At 45.6% G+C, this 22,570-nt stretch overlaps 1 protein-coding gene across 1 annotated transcript; it reads right to left on the bottom strand.

Moving 5' to 3' along the window:
- Window positions 1-2,133: 2,133 nt before the first annotated feature.
- Window positions 2,134-21,753, bottom strand: LOC142564009 (uncharacterized). The gene is made up of 2 exons (XM_075674812.1): window positions 21,360-21,753; window positions 2,134-3,363 (listed from the first exon to the last, which is right to left on the bottom strand). Exons 1-2 carry the CDS (start codon window positions 21,699-21,701, stop codon window positions 2,251-2,253), a joined length of 1,455 nt encoding a protein of 484 aa, XP_075530927.1. The 5' UTR covers window positions 21,702-21,753; the 3' UTR covers window positions 2,134-2,250.
- Between the last annotated feature and the right edge of the window lie 817 nt (window positions 21,754-22,570).

Here is a 22,570-nt window from a genome sequence, read left to right as displayed (position 1 = left end):
ACTTTACATAAATGACGCCTGGTGTGAACGCGCCCAAGACGCTCATAGCGTTTCCTGTGGTGCGTTCCCGGCAGGCGTCATTGAAATCAAGTCAAGCGTGGGCTTCAAGTTAGGATGCATTTGTGAATACGGGGGATAGCCTCCCGACGAATTCTCTGCGCGACACTAAGGATTGCTGGAAGTAATGAGGAATCAGAATTTAGTGAGGTATATGTGGGGAAGATTATCAAATGAAGATTCGTATACATGAACGAGTGAATAAAGACAGCATGTTATCGCATCTTCTTCGCATCGAACTGATTGATCGCCCTTACATTTTTTTAAGACTAGAAAGAGTGCCGGGCTAGTTGGTAGTACAGTTTTTTTTTCCAGCAAATTCAAAATCTAACTTTTTCACAAGAAAGAGGACACCTACGCTTCTGTGTCTCCATATGTGAAGGCAACAGTGCAATAGCGCGTAATCAAGCCTAGTACACCTCAATCCGCCCTATTACAACCTAATTCACCCTTAATACCCCGCAACCTATCAGAATACACCGTATTGCAAAGGAATTCGCCCTCAATTCAATGCAATCTACTCCAAAGTAATCCACCATGGTCCGCCCTTGATCTAACGTTATCCAGTCTTAATCCAACGTCAACCATCTCTATTCGCCCCAATCCTACCTAATTCTCTCTTAATACACTCCAATCTGTGAAATATGCCGTTAATGCACGATAATTCACCGTAATCCGACTTAATCCACTTCAATCCAACCATGCATCCTCAATCCAACGCAATCCACCACTAACCCAACACACCCCACCCTTAATCCAATGTCTTGGGAGGCATGCGTGTTTCCGGCATATAAAAGAAGCCCTTGCTTGTACTGTAGGCGTTCCGGTATGCCGTATTGCCGTAGTCTTTGGCACGGCGGCGGCGGAATGCTTTCGGGCACGGCTAGCAGGTTCGGACGGTTTCTGCAATGTGAGCCTAGTAACGAGACTCGCATTGCCTTACATTTCGCCTCAAAGGAAAACGGAACATTAGACAGGACGGACGTTGACACCAACAAAGTGGTGGCGCTTTGCTTGCCACTCCTATGCGCCAGTGCAGGGAGGGAGGCAAGCACGCAGACGAGCCCTCTTTACAACTGAACGTCAGCTGCGTAACAGGTGAACGCCGCACTTGAAATTTATCAAGCGGGTGAAGCGGCCGTAGGAGAGTGAGGGTGAACTTTCTCGTTATTCGATGTACTCTCACAGCGGGCGCCCGATGTAAGGGCTTTAGACCCATGATGCAGCAGCGCCCTACTGCCTCTCGTGTGCCCGGAGGCGTGGGCCGCGTATTGGAATAAAAACGCTATGGAATAAAAAAGTTAACAGTAGCCCTTGTCCGCGGTTCACGCTTTCTTTCTTGCCGCGTCTTTTTTTTTTTGCGATCCTAAACCAAGTTATATATGCACCAACTATACCTTCCAAACGTCCTTTTAAAAAGGAAATTTTACCGCAAAGTTGATGGCACTTAATTCGCAAATTGTTAGATGTGCTCTAAATAAACTAGAGAGAAATGTAATTAGTGAAACAGTTAATCAAATCCGCGTCTGATCGCTCGTAGACGTCATGTCCGCCTCGTCGAGTAATTTGGTTCAATGGTAGAATTGTGCTATCAGCCAGAGGTAATTTTTTTTCAAAATAATGGCGCAGCTAACACAATGAATATATTTTGTAGATGATTCCCCTTTGTATGTGTGCCGTAAATTAACATCGCAAAATGAAACAAAGTACCTGACTTAAGCAAGCCTACACGATAGGAATTGAATTAACGCGCACGGATTGTCTCGCCAGGCATGCAAGCTTTTTGTAGCAGCACTGAAGGCATCGTCTCTAACGTTTTTGAAGTTTGGCTAATATATATATATATATATATATATATATATATATATATATATATATATATATATATATATATATATATATATATATATATATATAACAGCAAATATCTCCCATAATGGAATATTATTTTGAATTCACTCCGTCTGCGAGTCACCTACACATACTGTTCTGAATGGAACACTACACAGTTGAAAGGCAATTTTATAAACTCACACTAAAGCGGTGTCGGGTAGGCAAGCACACATTGCAAAGCTATTGAAAAAAGATCGAAGCTTTATTTTGCTTTCAACGAAGGCATTTGGAAGAGCGAAATTCGCTTCCAGGAAATAAAACGGCATGTGTATTTAATGGAATACGCAAAATTCCCCTCATTTATTCTGCTACGGGCTTCGGAAGCAGCTCCCACACTACGTGAAGCTTGTCCTCCGTGACGTACCCTTCACGTTCAAGATCATTGAGGCTAAATGAAATTGATCGGTTCTCACAGTGCGTGTTGGCTGCTTCTCCGGGTCTTCCAAAGAACTCAATTTCACCGCCGTTGATCCACTCCTTCTGGCACTTCTTGCTTTGGGACGGATGCTTGACGGTCACCCGAATGTTCTGACTGAAAGGCCACCGAAGAAATTCGTCGATCGCACCCTTGTGCAGCTTAATACAAGGATGCAGTAGCACATGATCTCCCTCTTTTCTGAAGTGCAGTCCTGGCGACACGAGATAGCCAGATATGTATATTTTTTCTTCCCAGCAAATATGATGGCCTACAGAATATGCGCTATTTTTCATTGCTTCGTATCCCTTAACAAGAAACTCATATCGCTTAATGTTTATTGTGTGTAAGGCCAGTTCTTTATTCAATGTGCCCTGTCCTTTCTTCTTAGGGTCCTTCGATCCACCAATACCAGCAACACTTCCTGCGCCATTTATGGAGAATGCCCTTGCGGTGTCCTGCAACACTTCTTTCAGATCTTTTATTGAATCCGTTAAGGTTCCCGAAAGCACACGTGCCTCTTCGCTGTGGTCAATCAATCTTTCCTCGACCTCTCTAACTGAAGATAACGTAACTGTACATTGTGAAGTAAGGTGATCCAAGGTACTATTTCCGCTTGGCCTTTGTAGCAGTGCTTCTTTGACCGTGTTTATGCAATGTGATATATCATTTAGCCGGTCATTTTGGACAGTGTGACCATTAATAACTTCATCTAGCCTGTGCTTTATGTCAGAAACTCCCACGTCTAAGCTCGCATTCAGAGCCATGATCATTGCTTTTTCGTCACTGTGTGACTTTTCTACAGCATCGGACGTCGGAGACACCGCATAGTCTTGGCATTTGCTCTGTAAATGCGCGGACACCTTACTACGCAGCACCAGCTTTGAACATTTAGGGCACGACGTAGCGTGGTGCTCACAGTCATTGCAAAAATGCTTGTTCAACTCTGATGCAAGCAAAACGACGTCGCAGCCGCGTTCTTCATTCCAACATTTGATCTGAAATGAAAAAAAGATGCGTTTAGGCAATTTTCCGTAGAATCATTATACCATTTTCCATTCTAACATATTCTATGTTTTTTCATGCCTTCGAAGTTTCTGTCACACGAGCACTAATTTATGTTCTTTTAAGATGTTGACCATACTGCAGACACAAATGGTTCGGAAGAAACAAGAAATGCGGCAGCGACAACCTCATTTGAGTGCGACATTACATGAACTATTGCTGTTTGGCTTAAAGAAGGATTTTCACTAATCGTGTTAATTTTCAGGAGCGAAACGGTGACACCACTTGTATCATGTGTGCAAACTGGTGGTATTTGCATTGCGAAGGAGAGTGGTTCTTGAAGGTGAAATGTCTTAATACGTTGAGGTAACATCGTTTGCTCCGATTGGGTGGCGTTGTGTTCACGTTCAGCAATCCGTTTTCGTTCCGGTTGGGCACTGAAATCTTCAGGCGTCTGAGCCGCTTAACAACGAGGAGCGGTTCGGTATGGTTACGTAGGCGTTCTTCGAACTCGGCTTGGGTGAGAGGCTTCTTGAGAAGAAATATTCTTTTTTTTTCGGAAAACGCTTACGTAGAGCGATGCGTATACTACGAAGGTAACAGGCTGCACGGAATAAATATTTCAATTCAGATAATTACACTCAAATGGCGCTATTGACCCAAGGACGCACAGATACCTCAGAACACAAGCGGGCCACCAATCGAATTGCTATTTCAAGAACTCTAGCCTTTATATATCCATCCCTGTATTGACCTGCGCATACGAAGGCATGCACATGGCAGTCATTCTCCGTCATGCAAAATGTGTATTTATTTTTCTGATTCCAGCAAAGACATATTACGAAGCTACCGTCAACAGGCTACAGGCTACAGTTTCTATTATAAATAATGCCTGTATAATTTCTCTCTCTAGATTTGAGTTTCCCTGGAAAAATCGTCTTCTAAAACATGGGAGTGCACGCGCTCTTATTCTAATGGGCTCGCTAAATACCTTTTATGCCCATTCTTCACGTTATTGCAGTACTAACGTGCTCGATCATTGAAACACTGTTCCGTTTGTCCTACAGATACCTAAGCACAGCTAAGTCGTATCTGGGAAATGACGTTCTCCGTACGGTCTGTAAACCTTGTTTTACAATAGGTGGTGCACTGGGGCCTATCGTGTTCTTCCACTCGACTACACACAGTACACAGCTTGCAAGGGGCACTGGAAAGTAAATTCTCATTATAACGGTTGAATACTTTCCTCAAGTTGTGCGATAAGATCACTGCACTGGTCTCTTGTGGCTTTCTTCGCGTGCTGGTTCGCAACCTATGCCTTTTTCTTTTTGCTAGATGGTTTCACATACTCAATTGATAAGACAACGGGGAAAAGCCGCTCCCGATAATCATGCTGTCCAAATTAAAGAAAGAAGTCATTGCTCGATCTCGTGCTCGCAGGGGTGCTTCAATGCATCCCTTATACAGGTCGCCGCTATGATCATCTTAATCAGTGCAGAGCGTGTTCTGTTAAAATAAATACTGGCGACGACAGTATACCGACACGGACAAGCCCAAACGTTCAACAGAATTTTATTTCGGTCAGAGGCGTAAATATAAAGAGTCTACTACACATTCGCAATAAAGCAACAAAGATACGTGCTCACCTGGTCTCAATGGTTTTCTTTTGGTTTGTTGCTTCATTGCACATGAGCCGTGAACTCCTTATAATAATGCCTCTGACTCAAGAAAAGATTTAGTTGAAAGTCTGTGCTTGTCCGTGTGGATATCTTCTCGTGATACAGCTCCGCACACACTGCATCGAGGAGCTTCCCAGGTGCGGTGTTTCAAATCCGGTGGTATCTAATGTCTCTCTAATTGGACTGGAGAGGTGCATTCTCACGGCGGTTGAAATCTCTTTATGTACCGATGACATCCGAACATGGCGCTGGGGTAGCAACAGGTGCGTCTTACGAACAAGTTTCCAGAAAGCTATGAATTCCATTAAAACATTTCTATTCGCGCGAAGTCTAACGATGTCGCCAGAAAAGCGTGCCGCCCTTGCAGCCGAAAGCACACGCCTATCGATTCCAGTTCTTCTGCAGCAGGAGTTTCTTCGAGTACACATGCGCTTTGCTGCCACAGTTTCGGGTTACTCGCTTGCTTCACGTAGCAGTACTGTGGTGCTGAGCTCGGTCTCGCTGAATTATCAAAGCCCTTCGATGCCGACAGAACCAACGTGTAAAAGTCCTTCGTGGTCCACTGTCACTTTCGTGCCTAGGTTCAAGAGCGAGACAAAGGTAGCACAAAAGAGATACGTAACGTTTTCGTAGCGTTTATCCAAGACGATAAGAACGGGTTAAAGAAGACACGAATGAGAGAACTTCGGGGGGAAAACGTCGTATATCACTGCTAATGTCCGGCTTAATTACTTTCTTGAGACGATCTAGAACAGGTCTGCAAGACGTATTCAAAAAGCTGGTCTAGAAATAGGATTGGGAAAGACACAAGTAATCCCTTTGCCAAAACTATTCGTAACCAATTGCTAAACGTTTTTAGGACGTTACCAAAAAGCTGGTCTAGAAGCGGTCTTGAAAGGTTTACGATCATCTGAAGCTAACTTTCGCGGGTGACGGGCGCGATCAGACATCGTTGTTCAAAACACCCGTTTAGTTTCGCCTCACGCGACTGGCCTATGCCGCGCAGATGTCGTCAGCCGCACGGCCTAGGCCAATCGCGTGAGGTGAAACTGATCGGGCGTTTCGAACAACGATCTCCAATCGCGCCCTAGATGAGTAGAAGCGTCGGTGTCGACTGTAAGAGCCATGGCGCAGTGCCAAGCACTGTTCCCCGCATGGCCGGCGCATCCTCGACCAAGTCGCACGAAAATGAGCCTGTTAGAAATAATAAATCCTTAATACCGCCTTTAGTAAGCTAAGATGCTTACACCCACAATGGGAATGACATCCTGCAAAGAACAAATGGCCACGTCTTGGCAGGTGGCCAGACCAAGCCCTTCATGCCAAGAGTGCATGAAATGAGAACATTGTGACAAAGCAAAAACACTTTATTAAAATGTAATGCTTATGCAAGGTTCGAACAAACTGTGTGAGAAATGCAAATAGAAGTAAAAGTATATCAACAATGGCAAAAGTCGCAGAAAGAATTCGTAATAAACTCGAAAGTGAACATTCACTAGTACATAAACAAAATTCCAAGTACACATACAAAATTGAACAGAAAAATCTGGAGTGTACTAAAGTGTCTAATTTATCATAGTAAAGTGCACGTGCTATTAGATGGACTAGAGTTATGCAGAAGTGACATCGGAGCGAATGGAAGAAGTAGACTGAAAAATGCAAGAGTATGAATCGGATGGTAAGTGCCCCCAAGCAATGTTACCAATCAGCTAGAAGCTTGAAAAGAGCACAAAAAGAAATACCACGGCATACCATCATAAAACAATCCTGTGACAAAAATAAAAAAAATACGAACAATGCGAAATTGGGAATATTGCCTTTAGGATATATCAAAGAAGGTAATGGCGAGAAAAAATAACCATACAACAAAAAAGCAATAAAGTGAAATTAGTACAGAATACTTAAATGGGGGATTCAGTGTAACAAGTGAACGCTACTGTAGTACAGCGAACGATGAGACAGTAATGCTGCATCTTGCCACTCCAGAACGTGAGAAATGAATACGCAAGCCTCATATTAGAAACCTACATAAACATGGAAATAAACTGGAATGCACTGGAAGCTGCATTTGTGTAACAAAGGAAGCAATGGTCATAATAAATAGTAAGTGTTTTATCTAAAAAGCCCTTTACAAGAGGCAAAGTTGTACCTCTCTGGCGAAAACAAAGTTGCAACGAATAATTTGCAAACCAGCAAATACATTAATTAGCACACTGACATGTCACACTTTGCGCACATCTCCAGTCTCCTAAAGTAAAAAAAAGCACTCTAAATGAGAAAAACGTTTAACACATGTAGCCCAGAGCAAATTGTTTGCCAGTTCACCAAAACTTTCACATCCAAAAACAATTGCCAAAAAGTCCACGCACAGTTCCTCTGATGTTTACCAAGTCACCCCCACTTTCACGTCCAAAAATATTTGGCACACCGTCCAGGCAGAGCTTCATAGATAAAGAGCTTGAGAGCACCCTACTGATTATTGTGCAGTCCCGCTGCTGGAAATAGAACTGCCGCACATGCTGGTAGTGGTTTCAATGTAGACACACTTGCTGCCCTGGACAGGTATGCCCAGATATCTGCGCTGGTGCTCCATTTTGTCGAAGTAGACACATACGATCCACTACGCTGGTAATTGAAATGTTTTGAATGCACAAGTATTGGCTTCACGAGAAAGACTTGCCCACATACCACCACTGGCATATATATGCACTTGCTCTTCACTCAGTAGCATTGAACTTAAAGTGTTCCCTATGTGGGAGCCATGTGTAAAACCGGTGTCACACGACCACTCGCGATCGCGATCAAGCCCGATCCGGATCGAAATTATCAAAGCGACTGGCTCACTCTCGTAGCTTGCGCAGAGGAGCCAATTAAGGCCGAGAAATTCGATTTCTAACAGACTGGATAGCGGCTAAAAAAGCCTCGTGTGAAACCGGTATCAAATAATGCACAGACGTACGCGAGGAAAATGTGCTGCACAAGGACAAAGAACTGCGACATGCCCTGTTGTGCGAAGCGCGCGAACAGAACACATGTATATATAAATATATATATATATATATATATATATATATATATATATATATATAAACTGCGAGAGCGCTTCGCGAACTCCATGCGCACACATGGCACCCGCACGAACTCGGCAGGCCGCCGACGAAGTAAAGCGCGAAGGCGCACAGCGTACATTGCGACACATGTCCCAAACTGCAAACAATCGTACTACCTAAAGCATACAAGTTATTTTATACCAAGGGCATACTCGACTCACGTAATGAGTATCCACAAGCGAGTTATGCAGCGTACATGCGGTATCCATTCGCCAAATAGTAAGATTGATAACAAGCACAAAGCTACAAGGGACTCAATACATTACTACCATTTGAGGTGTCAAATAAAATCGAATTTGGCCGTTTCATATATTGGACACAATATATGGACACATCTGGTACCCGGTAATACCATGAAATACCCATCACGTGGGTAAAAGGGGGAAAACGCAATCGAGAACCTGAAGCGCAAACGATAAAAGCATGGTATGGTGCACGCAAAATTCTGTCAGTGCGCTGTAGCGCGAGGGAAGAAAATAGGGCGAGCACTTGACCTCACCTTTTGGGATACCGCACTAGTACTGAATAATAAAATAAAGCCTGTTTGAACCTGTTCCCTTGTCTGCAACACTCTTGCTTAACGGGAGACTAAAATACCACAATGACGGCTCTATTGCGGAGATCGGCAAGGTGCGCAGACAGAAATTCTTCGCATTCTGCAAGTGCTTTCTTGTTAGGATCACGCATAGCGGCCAATCCCGACGCTAGGGACACACAGGCACGATTTCGTCCCTCTAACTTTCGTCCTTATACTGCCCTTAACGCCTTAATTACAGCGTCAGTGAAAAGGCGCCTCACATAACATGACAATAAACTTGAAGAGCTGATTAGTGCCCTCCACTCCGCGCCCTCCAATAGAAAACACTACTGATTTCCAAATTAAACTACACAAACAGATCGCACAACCCAAACTAACAAACTAACCGAACTGCACATTCAGAACAGCCGCTATCATCCACAGCGCAATGCAAGTGCGATAACGCTATTATGCCCGGCTCAAACATAATCACAGAATGTCGTTTTCTTGACAGCAAAGCACTGCAACACTTTCATGACAAAGGGCAGCGGCAGCACATTCAGAACAGTCGCAAACAGACTATAGTGCCATGCGAGTGCGATAACGCAACTATGCCCGGCTTCACGAATAACGTGGCCGCCTTGGTCACATACCAATTGAAAACACTACTTATTACAAAATTAAAACCACACAAACATATCGCACAACCCAAACTGATCACAGAATATCGTTTTCTTGACAGCACAACACTGCAACACTTACATAGCAAAGGGCAGCGGCAGCACATTCAGAACAGCCGCAAACACACCACAGCGCAATGCGAGTGCGGTGACGTGACGACGCCATGACGACGCGACTATGCCCGGCTCGCCCGGCTGCCCGGCATCACGAATCACGTGGCCACATTGGTCACATGATTTGACGACGGTATCGCCACCTTGAGCAAGGTTGGATCGCGCTGATGGGTTGTTGAATATTGTAGAAGCCGCTAAAGAGGCGGACGCGCCGTGGCGTGGCGATGGCGCCTTGAGTCGTTTACATCACGACGGACGCGCCTACATCATCTAACGTTGGTGCGCAGAATTCCTTCGAGTGTTACCAAATCCTCCCTCTATCAGTCACCGCCCTTCAGCTGCAGCCACTGAACTAGCTGCACTGTGGGACGATTTTATTTGCGTCATGGAGCAGACAGATTGAGTCTACGGCAACCTTCACCGACTCAAGAGCAGCCCTGCGGTTCCAGAAGTCGCCACGCATGCACGAACCTCGCAATAGACATGAGACGCCTATGCAATAAAGCTTGCTAACTGCACCACATCGTTGTGCTGCCGTTGCTACCATCCCACTGCGAAATACAAAGCAGCGTCCAAGCTGGCCTTGGTGGCAAATGTGGACAGGACACTTCGAGAGAAATGGTCCAGATGCCTCTCTCGATTAAAGATGCGGCGACACTGGTATTTGCATGCGCTTGGCGTCTCCAGCGATCCCTCTCAACAGATGCAAGCTACCAACACGGAGATTAATTTAGAAGGCCTCGTATTTTTAATGTGCACTTGCTCCCATTGAAACGCCGCCACCGCTGCAGCAAAGCCACTAAGCGACCACGGCGGGTGGTCGGCGGTAGTGCGGCTGCCGGTGAGGCCAGAGCGTAGCCATTGCGGCCATGCCTCTGCTACCATTAGGCCACATCCGTGTGTGACTGCTGTGTTCGGTGGCAGCGCATTGAAGTGTGTACACGCTAAAGACAATTCTGCATCCTTTGCAGCCATCCAAAGCAGCGGCCGAGATAATCAGCGCTACAGGCAAGATCTGCGACCGTCACGATTCTACCACGTGACGAAGATAGCTGGGGGCGTCGCTGTACCTTCCCGACGGCGGAAGGCTAAAATACGGTCCCCCTGAGCCCAGGCGTCCAGTTCGGCGGCAGCGCGTTGAAGTGTGCACACGCTTAAGACAATTCTGCATCCTTTGCAGCCATCTCAAGAAGCGGCCGAAACAATAAGCGCTACAGGCAAGATCTGCGACCATCAAGGCTCTACCACGTGACGAAGATAGCTGGGGGCGTCGCTGTAGCTTCCCGACGGCGGAAGGCTTAAATACGGTCCCCCTGAGCCCAGGCGTCCAGTTCGGCGGCAGCGCGTTGAAGTGTACACACGCTAAAGACAATTCTGCTTCATTTGCAGCCATTTCAACAAACGGCCGAGACAATCAGCGCTACAGGCAAGATCTGCGACTTGCGACTGTCAAGGCTCTACCACGTGACGAAGATAGCTGGGGTCGTCGCTGTACCTTCCCGACGGCGGACGGCTTAAATACGGTCCCCCTGAGCCCAGGCGTCCAGTTCGGCAGCAGCGCATTGAAGTGTGCACACGCTAAAGACAATTCTGCATCCTTTGCAGGTGAGAAATAGTGTCTATTTGCTTTGAAATCGTCTTTGCAACTCTGCGCTGCTGCCGAACACGCCTGTTGTCGTTGTCCTTTTTTTTTGTATGAAAGTGATTGGATTGATACCTGTACTATCGTACAATGACGCCGGGGAAAGGGAAAGAAGGGGAAAGTGATGTTGCAGGCTTGTTTGCACAATTTAAGCGGGAAATGCGTGCTGAACTCAGGGACCTGAGAAAGTTTGTTCAGCACTGCAGTGACACGTGTGACGATGTCAAAGACGTGACCCGGGATCTAAAGGCACTAAGAGATGAATTAAAAAGCTTGGTGTCTGAGAATCAAAAACTAAAAGCTGAAAACAAGCAGTTATCTCTGAAATTACAAGAGTTGGAACAATATCAAACAAGTAAGAACCTTGAAATAAAGGGTGTTCGGGACGAGTGCGACTCTTTAGTAGCCATTCGAAAAATCTGTGAAATAGAGAGGCAGTCGATGAGAGGGACATTGATATATTACATAGAGTTCCAACTGCGAACTCAACAATCAAGAACATTGTTCGTTCTGCGAGGTGTGCTAAGAGAGACTCGATATTAGCCGAGGCTAAGAAAATGAGAATTGGCGCAAAAGACGTTGGCCTGGTTGGTGTTAACAGTGCAATTTTCGTCAATGAACATTTGACACGCCACAACAAGCAGTTACTTGGAGCAACAGTGGCAAAGAAGAAAGAGCTCAAATGGAAGTTTGTGTGGACAGCAGGTGGCAACATCCTAGCAAGGAAAGACGAAGATAGTCCTGTCCTGTGAATAACTTCTTCCGATGACCTTGCCAAAGTTAACTAAAGATTGTATCAGCTAATTATAAGCTTGCTTTCTCTTTACTGTAGATGAGTACGTGTGATGTATACACAGCAGAAGTATTTAACACCGCATTTAAGACCAAGCAAAGTAACTTCTCTCTGATTCATTTCAACATTAGAAGCATAAAAAACAAGCTTGACAGCCTACAAATTTTCTTGGAGTCTCTCGTTCTGAGATTTGAAGTCATTGTTCTTACGGAGACTTGGCTGACGATTACTGATGATACACCCGTCATTAATAATTACACCTGCATACGCTTGGACCGCGTAGGGAAAAGAGGAGGGGGTGTGGCGGTATATATCAGCCATAGCTATGCTTAGACCATTATTGAGGAGTACACAATTAGAAATGTATATGTTGAATGCTTAGTTATAAAAACATCTCAATTGCAGCTTGCTGCCATATATAGGCAACCAGCTGGTTCTAAATGCGAGTTCTTAAATTTTCTTGAGCAATTGATGCAGGTTTTTCAGACAAGCAAGTTACCTTTTGTGTTGGTGGTGATATATATAGAGAGAGATGCAAATGAGAGAAAGGCAGGGAGGTTAACCAGACTTAAGACCTCCGGTTTGCTACCCTGCACTAGGGGAAGTAATGACAGAAAGAAGAGCGTGACAAAAATAAAAGCGTGAGAAAAAAATATGAAAAGGGATGAAATGGGGTCCTTATAGTCTTTCTAATAGGCCACTGTCACGTAGAAAAGTCAACAAAGCCTTGACCGACTTTTGCTGAGACGACAGTTCACGTCGGCATTCCAAAACTAACTGTTCTGAAAGTGGCCTGTCGTCAAGGCGTGCCAACGTGGTCGCTAGTGACAGCCGGTGCGCGCTGTATTGAGGACAATGACAGAGCACGTGTTCGATGGTCTCCTCGCCGCCGCAGTGTCTGCAAGCCGCGCTGTCGTCCATACCGACTCGGAAGGCGAAGGATCTTGTGTAGGCGACACCAAGCCACAGTCGGCAAAGTACTGCTGTTTCTAGTCGGGAGAGTCCAGATGGGGGTCGAACTCGAAGGGATGGGTCCAGTCGGTGTAAACGTGTATGCTGTAAGCTTGGTGTGTTCCATAAAGTTTTGATGGATTCATTTGCAAGCACACGAATTTTCGTTGCACTGTCTGTTCTTGAGAATGGAATGGAGTCTTGCAAGCCCTTCTCATGTGCAGATCGTTCTGCTGCGTCGGCAAGTTCATTGCCCATTATGCCACAGTGGCTTGGAATCCACTGCAACGTGATGTCGTGTCCTTGCTCGACGAGGTGGTGAAGCAGCAGTCTGATTTCTAGAACTAGTTGTTCGTGGGGTCCTCGGCGTAAGGCAGAAACCAAACAATGAAGTGCAGCCTTGGAGTCAGTGAACACGCTCCATTTCTTGGGTAGTTCATCAGAAATTACACGAAGTGCACAACGAATAGCAGCAAGCTCCGCGGCAGTCGATGTAGTCTGGTGAGAGAGTCGAATCTTTATGGTGGAAGGTTTTGCAGGAAAGATCACCGATCCTGCACACCCATTCACCGTGGTTGAAGCGTCAGTATACAGATGATGATGATCGTTGTACGTCTCGTACAGCAAGAGCAGTGAAAGCTGCTTGAGGGCTGGAGACGAGAGTTGGGCTTTTGTTCGTATGCCTGGCACGATAAGTCGAACCTTTGCTAGAGCCAAGCACCATGGTGGAAACGGAACTTTCGCTGGAGCTGTATAACCTGATGGAAGGTATGCACAATAGGGCAGGACAGTTTCACAAAAGGAAGCACATGGTCGATCCTCTAGCAGTGAGGCTAGATGATGGGCAGGGGCTCGAGCATGGTGTCCTACGTGTGCTCTGAGTGCTTCCATGACTATATGGGTCTTGGCTGGGAAATCGTGTGCAATCGCAATGGTTTCAGTCGTTGACAAACACCGCGGCAATCCAAGACACACTCTTAGCGCCTGGGCCTGGACGCTTTCGAGTGTGTGGATATTCCTTCTGCAGGTGTTGGTCAGCACAGGCAAGCTGTATCGCAAATACCCAAGAAAGAGCGTCCTGTACAGTTGCATCATTGCATGTACTGAAGTACCCCAGACATTTCCTCCAAGAAACTTTTTGAAGCCTGGCGCTTTTTGAAGCCTGGCGCGCACTTGCGGCCGTGTCACACCAGATGCCCACATGCAGATGTCATCGGCATACATTGAAATTTTAACTGTGTTCGGAAGTCGTTCCACGGGACCAATGAGTACAAGGTTGAAAAGCGTAGGACTCAAGACACCACCTTGTGGAACTCCATGGTGCGTATAATATTCCGAGGTTGAGCCAGCTTCAGTAGAGCTTCAATAGAGACCGCCTATGTAAATAACTGCGAGTCCAACGATATAATGGACCGCCTAGGCCCACCGATTCCAATGCTTCAAGTATGGCGTCATGAAGAACGTTGTCGTAGGCTCCCTTTATATCTAAGAACATTGCGACAGATAACCTCTTACACGTTTTTTGGTGTTGAACATAGGTTACCAGATCGATAACGTTGTCGATAGAACATCGGTGACGTCGAAAACCAGCCATGGCGTCCGGGTAGATTTCGTAATGTTCAAGATACCGCTCAAGTCTGGCGAGGATCATTCGCTCCATTACCTTCCCAACGCAACTTGCCAGTGCAATCGGTCGGTATGAAGTAATCTCTAAGGGAGACTTGCCAGGCTTAAGAAGCGGTACAAGGCGGCTGAGCTTCCAATCTTGAGGAACTTTGCCCTCTTGCCAGGACTCGTTATAGATATGAAGGAGTGCACTTCGTGCCCGTTCACCAAGGTGACATAGCATGCGGTAAGATATGTCATCCGGACCAGGCGACGACGACCGATTACAGAGGGCGAGCGCCGCGTCAAGCTCTTGCGTCGTGAAAGGCAGATCCATGCGTGAATCGCGTGAATCTGGAATACGGTTCAATGTAAGCGAACCTGTGCGACTTGGCTGGCCCGCAATCATAGCACAGAAGTCTTCGGCCACATCAATCTCTTGTCGGCGCTGGAATAGTGCTAGGGCCTTAAACGGGAAACGCTGTTCCGGAACAGAACGTAGACCTCGCACAGTTCTCCATATTTGAGATAGCGCTTTGCGGGGATCTAGCGACGCACAAAATTTCGACCAACGCTGAGCCTCTAGTTTATCCATGCACCGTTGTATCTTCTTTTGCATTCGCCTGGCTGTTCTGAGATCCTGAATTTACTTAGTGCGTCGATATCTCCTTTCGGCACGACGGCGAATCGCACGAAGCCGCTCCAATTCCTGGTCGAATTCAGAATACCTTGGAGAACACGTAAGTGTGCGCGTGGCCGTCTGTGCCGTTTTCTTAATAGCTTGTTGAAGTCCACAAGGGAGGCCTTTGTGACAAGCGTCCTCAATCTGGGATTTAAAGACAGACCAATCTATTCTTCGTATCGTGGTGAACGTATACGTGTTAGACATTCCCTTGATCTTGAGGTAAGTGGGGATGTGGTCACTTCCGTGCGTTTCAATGTCCAAAAACCACTTAACATGTCTGGCGAGGCGGTGGGAGACGAAAGTCAAATCGAGGCAGCTGCTGTACGTTATTCCCCGCAGAAATGTTGGAATCGCGTCATTCAGCAGGTAGAGACTATTGTTGGAAGCTAATGAAGCTAGTCGTCTTCCCGTCGCGTTAACCTTTGAGCTTCCCCAAATGGTATGGTGAGCGTTGAAACCCCAGTGATAATCCATGGACCAGGTTGTGTTTTCAAGATGTCTTCTAGTCTTTTGGTGTCAAATCGACTTGATGGAGACAGATACACCCCCAAGAGTGCAAAGGTGACTTTCCTATTTTTAACAGTCATGCACACATACTGATTGTCGTCATGATGTTGCACCGGTTGGACGACGTAAGTGAGTTCACGGCGAATAAACACGACCACCTTGCTACTTTTGATGTCGCTTGATGAGGATATTGTCTCGTAGCCGGATAGTCTCCTTGGATGGGATAATCTTGGTTCACAGATGACAATGATTGGAAAGTGGTTAGTGAGAACAAATTGACGAAAATCGGCGATGCGAGATCTTAGACCTCTCGCGTTCCACTGAAGGATCGACGCTTCTTTGACCTCCTTACGAAATGACTTGTGATTGTCAGTCATGGCTTCACTCAAGGCTTGCTAGGACGGGGCTCAGCGCGTCGAGCACTTGTAGTCCACTACGAGCAGACGGAGTGTCAACGCTTGTCAGCATGGCCCTGATGACATTCACAATGGATCGCAGCGCCGGGATCATTTGGCAGTCGACTGTTGAAGCCTCACCGACAGAAGCGGGCTTCGATGGGAGCATCAAGCGTGGAGGCTCCTTAGAAGACTGAGAGCTTGCAAGCGCCGGCCACTCATCCACGGGGGCAGCAGTTCCCCTCTGAGGCCTCCTTGCGCTCTCGGGCGTTCCATATGAAGATGATGGCGTTGGCGCAAGCGGCGCACGAGCTCCACCCTGTCTTGAGCGTTTCCGTCGATGACGACGTCGAAGCCGGATCTTTCCTGAGGCTTCTCTATGGGTTGAGTTATCCCTCACCATTTGCTTCAGAACTTCGAACTCTTTTTTGATTCTTGGGCATTCTTTAGACGTCGCTTCATGGCTGCCTTCACAGGTGCCACACCTTACGTTTGTGGCACGGCACACATCTACCGTGTGTGACTCCGCGCACCGGGGGCATATTGGGGAGTTTGTGCAGGCGCCCTTAACATGTCCGATCTTAAAGCACTTGTGGCATTGAAGCGGCTTTGGGATAAACCGTCGTACGACATGTCGGAAGTGACCGACCTTTACGTGCGAAGGGATGGAATCCCCCTTGAACACAATCTTGACACAACGGCTGTTGCCAAGTCGGCATACGTGCGTGATGACCATTCCTTCGTATGCCGGTTTGATCAGAATTGGCAGGTCAGAGTTCGAAATAGCCAAGTCAACATCGTAGATCACACCTGCAGTGCAGGCCCCATCCATAGGCATGACCGATCGTACTTTTATGTTGCCCAAATCTGTTATCTGTCGCAGCGTCTCCAGCGTGGTTCCACGGGTTGTGTCGACAGCTAGAACAATCTTTCGTGTGTTCAGCCGGACTTCCTTGGTTTCGTTAGGCGGCTTTCCCTCAAGAAAAACAGAGAGAGCTTGCCTGTTCAATACTCGAAGGTTGACAGAAGAATCCACTGGCATGAAGAGGATGGTGTGCGGCCAGCGTTCACTACCTGCCTGCATGGTTGACGTACTCGCTGGTGGCGACGCCTTGATAAGCCTCCTTTTAGCCCTTCGGCTCCTCACCGACACGAAGCTGTCATCAGATGAGTCGTCACCTGTGATTGAGTAGACCTCTGTGTCTTCGCTGGTGCTGGACCAGGTGCCTCGTTTCCTTGAGGAACTTGTTAATGTAGTGATCATGCCAGACGGGCCGGCAATAGGCTCTACATCCATGGCCACAGGAGTAGGAGTCTCTCTTGAGCGGTCACTGGTGGTTGACCAGGTGCCTTGACTCATAGAAGAGATTGCCGTTGCAGACTTCTGGCAGCACGGGCCTGCGGAACGTTCCGCGTCCATCGCCTCAAGCCAGGACGCAGAAAATGCCCCAGAGACTGATGAAAATTTGACGAAAACTGGCTAGCTGGGACAGATGCGTTCTAGCACCGAGTAACTTCGTCTTCGTCAGCCGGTGGTGATATAAATATAAATACAGTTAGTAATGACCAGTACGCGATGAATTACAAGAGCCTGATTATGTCATACGGATGTGAAAATTTGATTTCGGTTCCCACACGCATTGGCCCTAAAACAGCTACAGCGATAGACATCTGTGTTACGAATATCAGTGTATCAGAAATAATAGGCGGAGTGATAGTTAGCGACATAAGTGATCATCTACCCGCGTTTTGTGTTGCTGATCACTTCACACGCAGACATGTTGTAGTAAGCAAATATCGAGTGATAAATGACAAATCGCTTGAAAACTTTTTTTTGTTAGTGGAGGCCATAAATTCGACTAGCGGGTATGACTGCAGTGATCCTAAAGATGCTTACGAGCAATTCTTCAAGAAGTTAAATGTAAGTTATGATGATGCGTTTCCTTTACAATGTGGCCGAAACAATAAGAAAGCAATAAGAAAACCTTGGATTAATCCTGCACTATACGGAAGAATAAGAGAAAAAAACAAAATGTATCACACTTTTATTAGTACGCACGATGTAAACCAATTTAAGGACTTCAAGAAGCTTCGAAATAAACTAACTTCAGATGTAAAGAAAGCAAAAGAAAATTATTATGAAAGTTTGTTTCTTCGCCATCAAACTAATGTAACAAAGATATGGGAAACAGCAAACATATTGGCAAGCAGAAACAATGCCATAACCAGCGTACAAGAGATTGAGATAAATGGAAACGCGATAGCTGGGCACTGTTTGGCAAACACATTCAATAAGTACTTTATACAGTCAGGAAAGGCAGATAGCGGAATTGTAGGCAGTCAACAGCCAACAAGACACATCAGTTCTTATCAAATTTGTTTGTTTTGTATCACGTCTCCCCGCAAGAGACTGAAGAGTTACTTAATAGAATAAAACATGGCGCCACTGGTTATGATGAATTTAGGGCTGAGCCAGTAAAGTATGCTTCTAAGGTAATAAAAAACGTTCTCACCTATATCAACTTAATGTTCGATACTGGTATCTTCCCTGACCAACAGAAAATAGCAAGGGTTGTTCCAATCCACAAATCCGGAGACAAAAACGCCCTTACAAATTATCGGCCAATATCGGTATTACCTGTTTTATCAAGTCTTTGAGTGGGCAATTACTGATCGCATAACAAAGTTCTTAGAGAAATATAATATCATATCTATTTCGTAATTCGGATCAAACTAAAAACACAAGTCAACTGAACAGGCACTACTTCGTGTAAAGGAGAAAATTATTCAAAGTATTCAAAATAAGAATTTTACTTTAGGTCTCTTTCTAGATTTGCGGAAAGCATTTGATTCGGTGAATCATTATATTCTACTTCTAAAACTGCAGTGTTATGGAATACGTGCCATGTCATTGAAATTAATAACCAGCTACCTTGAGAAACGCTTCCAATTTACAGATGTTAATAATTATTCCTCGACGTCGTTAAATGTAACAAATGGAGTACCCCAAGGATCAGTATTAGGTCCTACCCTGTTTTTGTTATACATTAATGACATAACTCAGATTGACAACACCCTTGATATAGTAATGTTTGCGGACGATACTAACGTATTTTTTACTTCACGGACGAAACGTGAACTTCAAGAAAAAACTAATCATTATCTACAAAACCTATCCAAATGGCTAAATGATAATTGTCTACAATTAAATGCCTCTAAAACTAAATACATCATTTTTCTTCTCCAAATAAACGCGACCAACGTGACATGCATATTACGTACAGAACCGAGATTATTCAGCAAACACCTAAGCAAAAATTCCTAGGCGTTTGGTTCCAAGAGTCTTTGCTACGGTCATGTCACGTCGACCATTTGATAGTCGATATAGCTCGATCAATAGGATGTATTAGAAAGATTTCTACATTAATACCTCTTCGGTTAAAAAAAGAACTCTTTATTATACTCTAGTATATTCTATGATTGCCTACTGTTCGCAAGTATGGGGCGCCACCACTCAGCGCAACTATAATAGATTAACGGTACTACAAAAGCGCGTGCTACGTATTTTTGAAAATTATGCAGGAGATAACCGTGACTTACGTACCAGGGAGTTATTTCTGAAACACGACATGCTTATGGCCAATCAAATTTATCTCTATAAATTAGTGCAACATATACACACCACAAACATATACAAAGACAGTGATATGGTAGTTGAACATAAGTACGGGTTTAGGCAGCATAGGAGGACGCTTCCGAAGATGAGGACAAATTACGGGAAACAATCGGTAACGTATCAAGCTATACAGATTCTAAATAAACAGAAAAGACATACTAAATTGGGCAGACAGCCGTGGTAAACTTAAAGGAATGTACAAAACGTTCCTTGTCAGAACAGCATGTGTATTTTAGACTGTTTTACATTACTTTCTACTATGTCCATGACATTCCTGATTTTCTTTTTTTTCTGTTTTTGTAAGCACAATGTACTGGTACATAATCGTTCTCTACATATCTGTAACATGATAAAGGGTCTACTAGCTATCTAACACATGAATCCTGTGTGACCTTTTCTATATGTATATCTATCTGCGTGATCTATGTACACATGTATGCATTTCATACTACTTATCTGATCTATTAGAAGTCACTTTTTTTCCTTCGTCGGCTGTAAATTGAGTGCAACTGTAATTTTAATATAATGTGCACCTTACTGTATATGTTATTGTACGCGTAAATGCTTTATGAACTGAACGGGGGCAGGGGCCCAGTCAGGCTATTTCAGCCATTAGGCTCTGTCTCCGCAGGAAATTCCCTGAAATAAACTGATTTTTTTTTTATTTTGACATCACAGAAGTGGGTCCAGGACCAATCCTCTGTGCGGCACGGAGAACTCCCGATTTGCGAGCGAAGCCGGCCGGTTCTCCTCAAACAGGTTTCGTTGAGTCGCCGTGAAGCTAACATGGACGAACATTAAAAACACTCCCGTTCCGCGGTAAACTTGTAGACGCACATGCATGTTATTCACGGCTTCGTTATCACCGCTTGCGCTTACGATTAAGTATAAGATGGAGCAGGTATTCGCGATACTGATTTGGAAAGCACTGCGAGTCGAACGCACATGGTGCAAACCCACACAAGCCGACAGCCCCACGCTCCTGGCATCGCGCTTGAAACGTTGAACACTGTACTTGAATATGGCTTATTGGAGAATAACAGTAAATATTTGAGTACAATTTAGTAAATCAGTACGTTTTTTGATGATTAAGACACGCAACCTAGCCTCCTTCGCCGTGAAAGACCAGTTGCATAAAAAAAGGTCGCAGAACAAGACAGACGAGAAAAAGCACAGGAAAAGTGTAACATGCCTGCATTAAAGTAGACGATAAAAACGAAAGTAGTACACCCTATGCCGCACTAACGGATGCGAGTAAGCTTACGCGAATAGAAGGGCAGTTCATAAATCAGTAGCGCTGCCGCATACTCGCTGCTGGCTCCGCTCAACATATCTGATTGCGCGCGAGTTCCCATAGCTTTCAGTCAGTAGTGAGGCTTATAGCGATATAGAAGTGGGATACGATACATACAGACAACAGTGTCAAAGTATTTGCTTCTCCTCACGGTTTACCGCGTATGTAATATTTCCATATTTGCTTTCATCTACCTTACACGTGATTCATCAGCTCTAACAGCAAATCACCCCTATTTATAAAAAGAATGCCCATTTTACTTTCTAAATTTATCCAGTGCATTTTGCTAAAATGACCTGGATAAAACTGACACACGAATTCGCTCACTCGTGCTCTCTTACCTTGCGCCTCAGCAGGTTCTCCAACGGAAAGTCTCTCCACTCAACGTCCTCTGGAAGAAACTGGTCACCGTCGAGTAGACAGGCGTGTCTGTCGTTGAGTAAGCACTGCTCGTAGCAGTTTTTGCAAAGCACGTCTCGACAGGGCAGAAAAACTGTCTTTCTGGGCAGCACACCACATGCGCCGCATATTCTGTTAGCAGAAACAGGCTCGACGAAATGCAAAGGTCTCCAGTCCAGTTCCTCGGTAAAACCGCACAGCGTGTACAGCTTGCCTTGAGAAGCCATGACGGACGGCGCATACGTCGACTGCGAAACGCCGTGCCCACGATTCTGCGGAAACATGGAAGCGTTGCGTACGCGCTATATCCCGTCAGCTGTTGCCAAGGCTACGATCACTCTGATAATGCTACGGCCAGTTCCTGACTGTTCAAGGCCAGGACGCCGCTCGGTCCGTCTCGCTCGGCGCCGCGCGCGCTCCTTCCCTTCGGGTATGCTTGGGGTGTGGGTGGCTCGAGCCGAACTTGTTGAAGGGTGTGTCGTCTCCTTTCTGCTGCCATGCCTCAACCACAGTTCTTTCTCATAAATCACGAGAGTCAATAAAATTTGGGGCTTGGATATCGCAAGCTATGTAGCGTTGAACGGGGCTACTGGTTTTACAGTGCATATACGCGCCGTGTCTGTCCATAAATTTTGCGTAAGAAGAATGTCTGCAAATTCGATACGCGAAGTTGTGTTCCATGCTTGGCTGAACACTTAGCATTCCCTTGGAATTTTGCTATGAGAGACATTGCCTTTTACATGAAAGAAAAGTCTTGGTAATTGGCGTCAGCATGTTATCCGTCTTAAGGCCAGAATACACGGAGCGAACTTTCACAACGAAGTTCGGGCGGCAGAAAATCAGCCGCGGCGCGACGCCGTATGTTCGTCGGGCTGCGCTACATGAAGCGAAGACACGGCGGCCGCCGCCGGCGAGCCGCTGCGTTGTTATCAGTGTGGCTAGACGAGGCAAATGCGCTGTAGTGAAACACATGACAAAAAAAAAAAAACTTTAACAACTATCATCGCTTTTGAATTGCGGAACACTCTAAAAACACGCAAAATTTTGTTTAGAAATGATTTCTAGTGTTTTTTATATGTTTGAGACATTCATGTGCCGATGTAGTTTAAAGAAAGCGGCGATGCTATGCGTTGTGGCAAAGCTGGGCGGTTAA

This window comes from Dermacentor variabilis, chromosome 11 (assembly GCF_050947875.1).
Source record: "Dermacentor variabilis isolate Ectoservices chromosome 11, ASM5094787v1, whole genome shotgun sequence".
Classification (NCBI taxonomy): domain Eukaryota; kingdom Metazoa; phylum Arthropoda; class Arachnida; order Ixodida; family Ixodidae; genus Dermacentor; species Dermacentor variabilis.
The sequence above is the reverse complement of the archived record's forward strand: the minus strand, read 5'-3'. Positions and strand labels throughout refer to the sequence as shown.

Excerpts from the sequence above, each read along its gene's own strand:
- LOC142564009 (XM_075674812.1), bottom strand. The coding sequence starts at position 21,701 with ATGTTTCCGCAGAATCGTGGGCACGGCGTTTCGCAGTCGACGTATGCG. Across the intron at positions 3,364-21,359 it reads AGAACCTGCTGAGGCGCAAG|ATCAAATGTTGGAATGAAGA; the intron begins GTAAGAGAGCAC and ends TTTTCATTTCAG.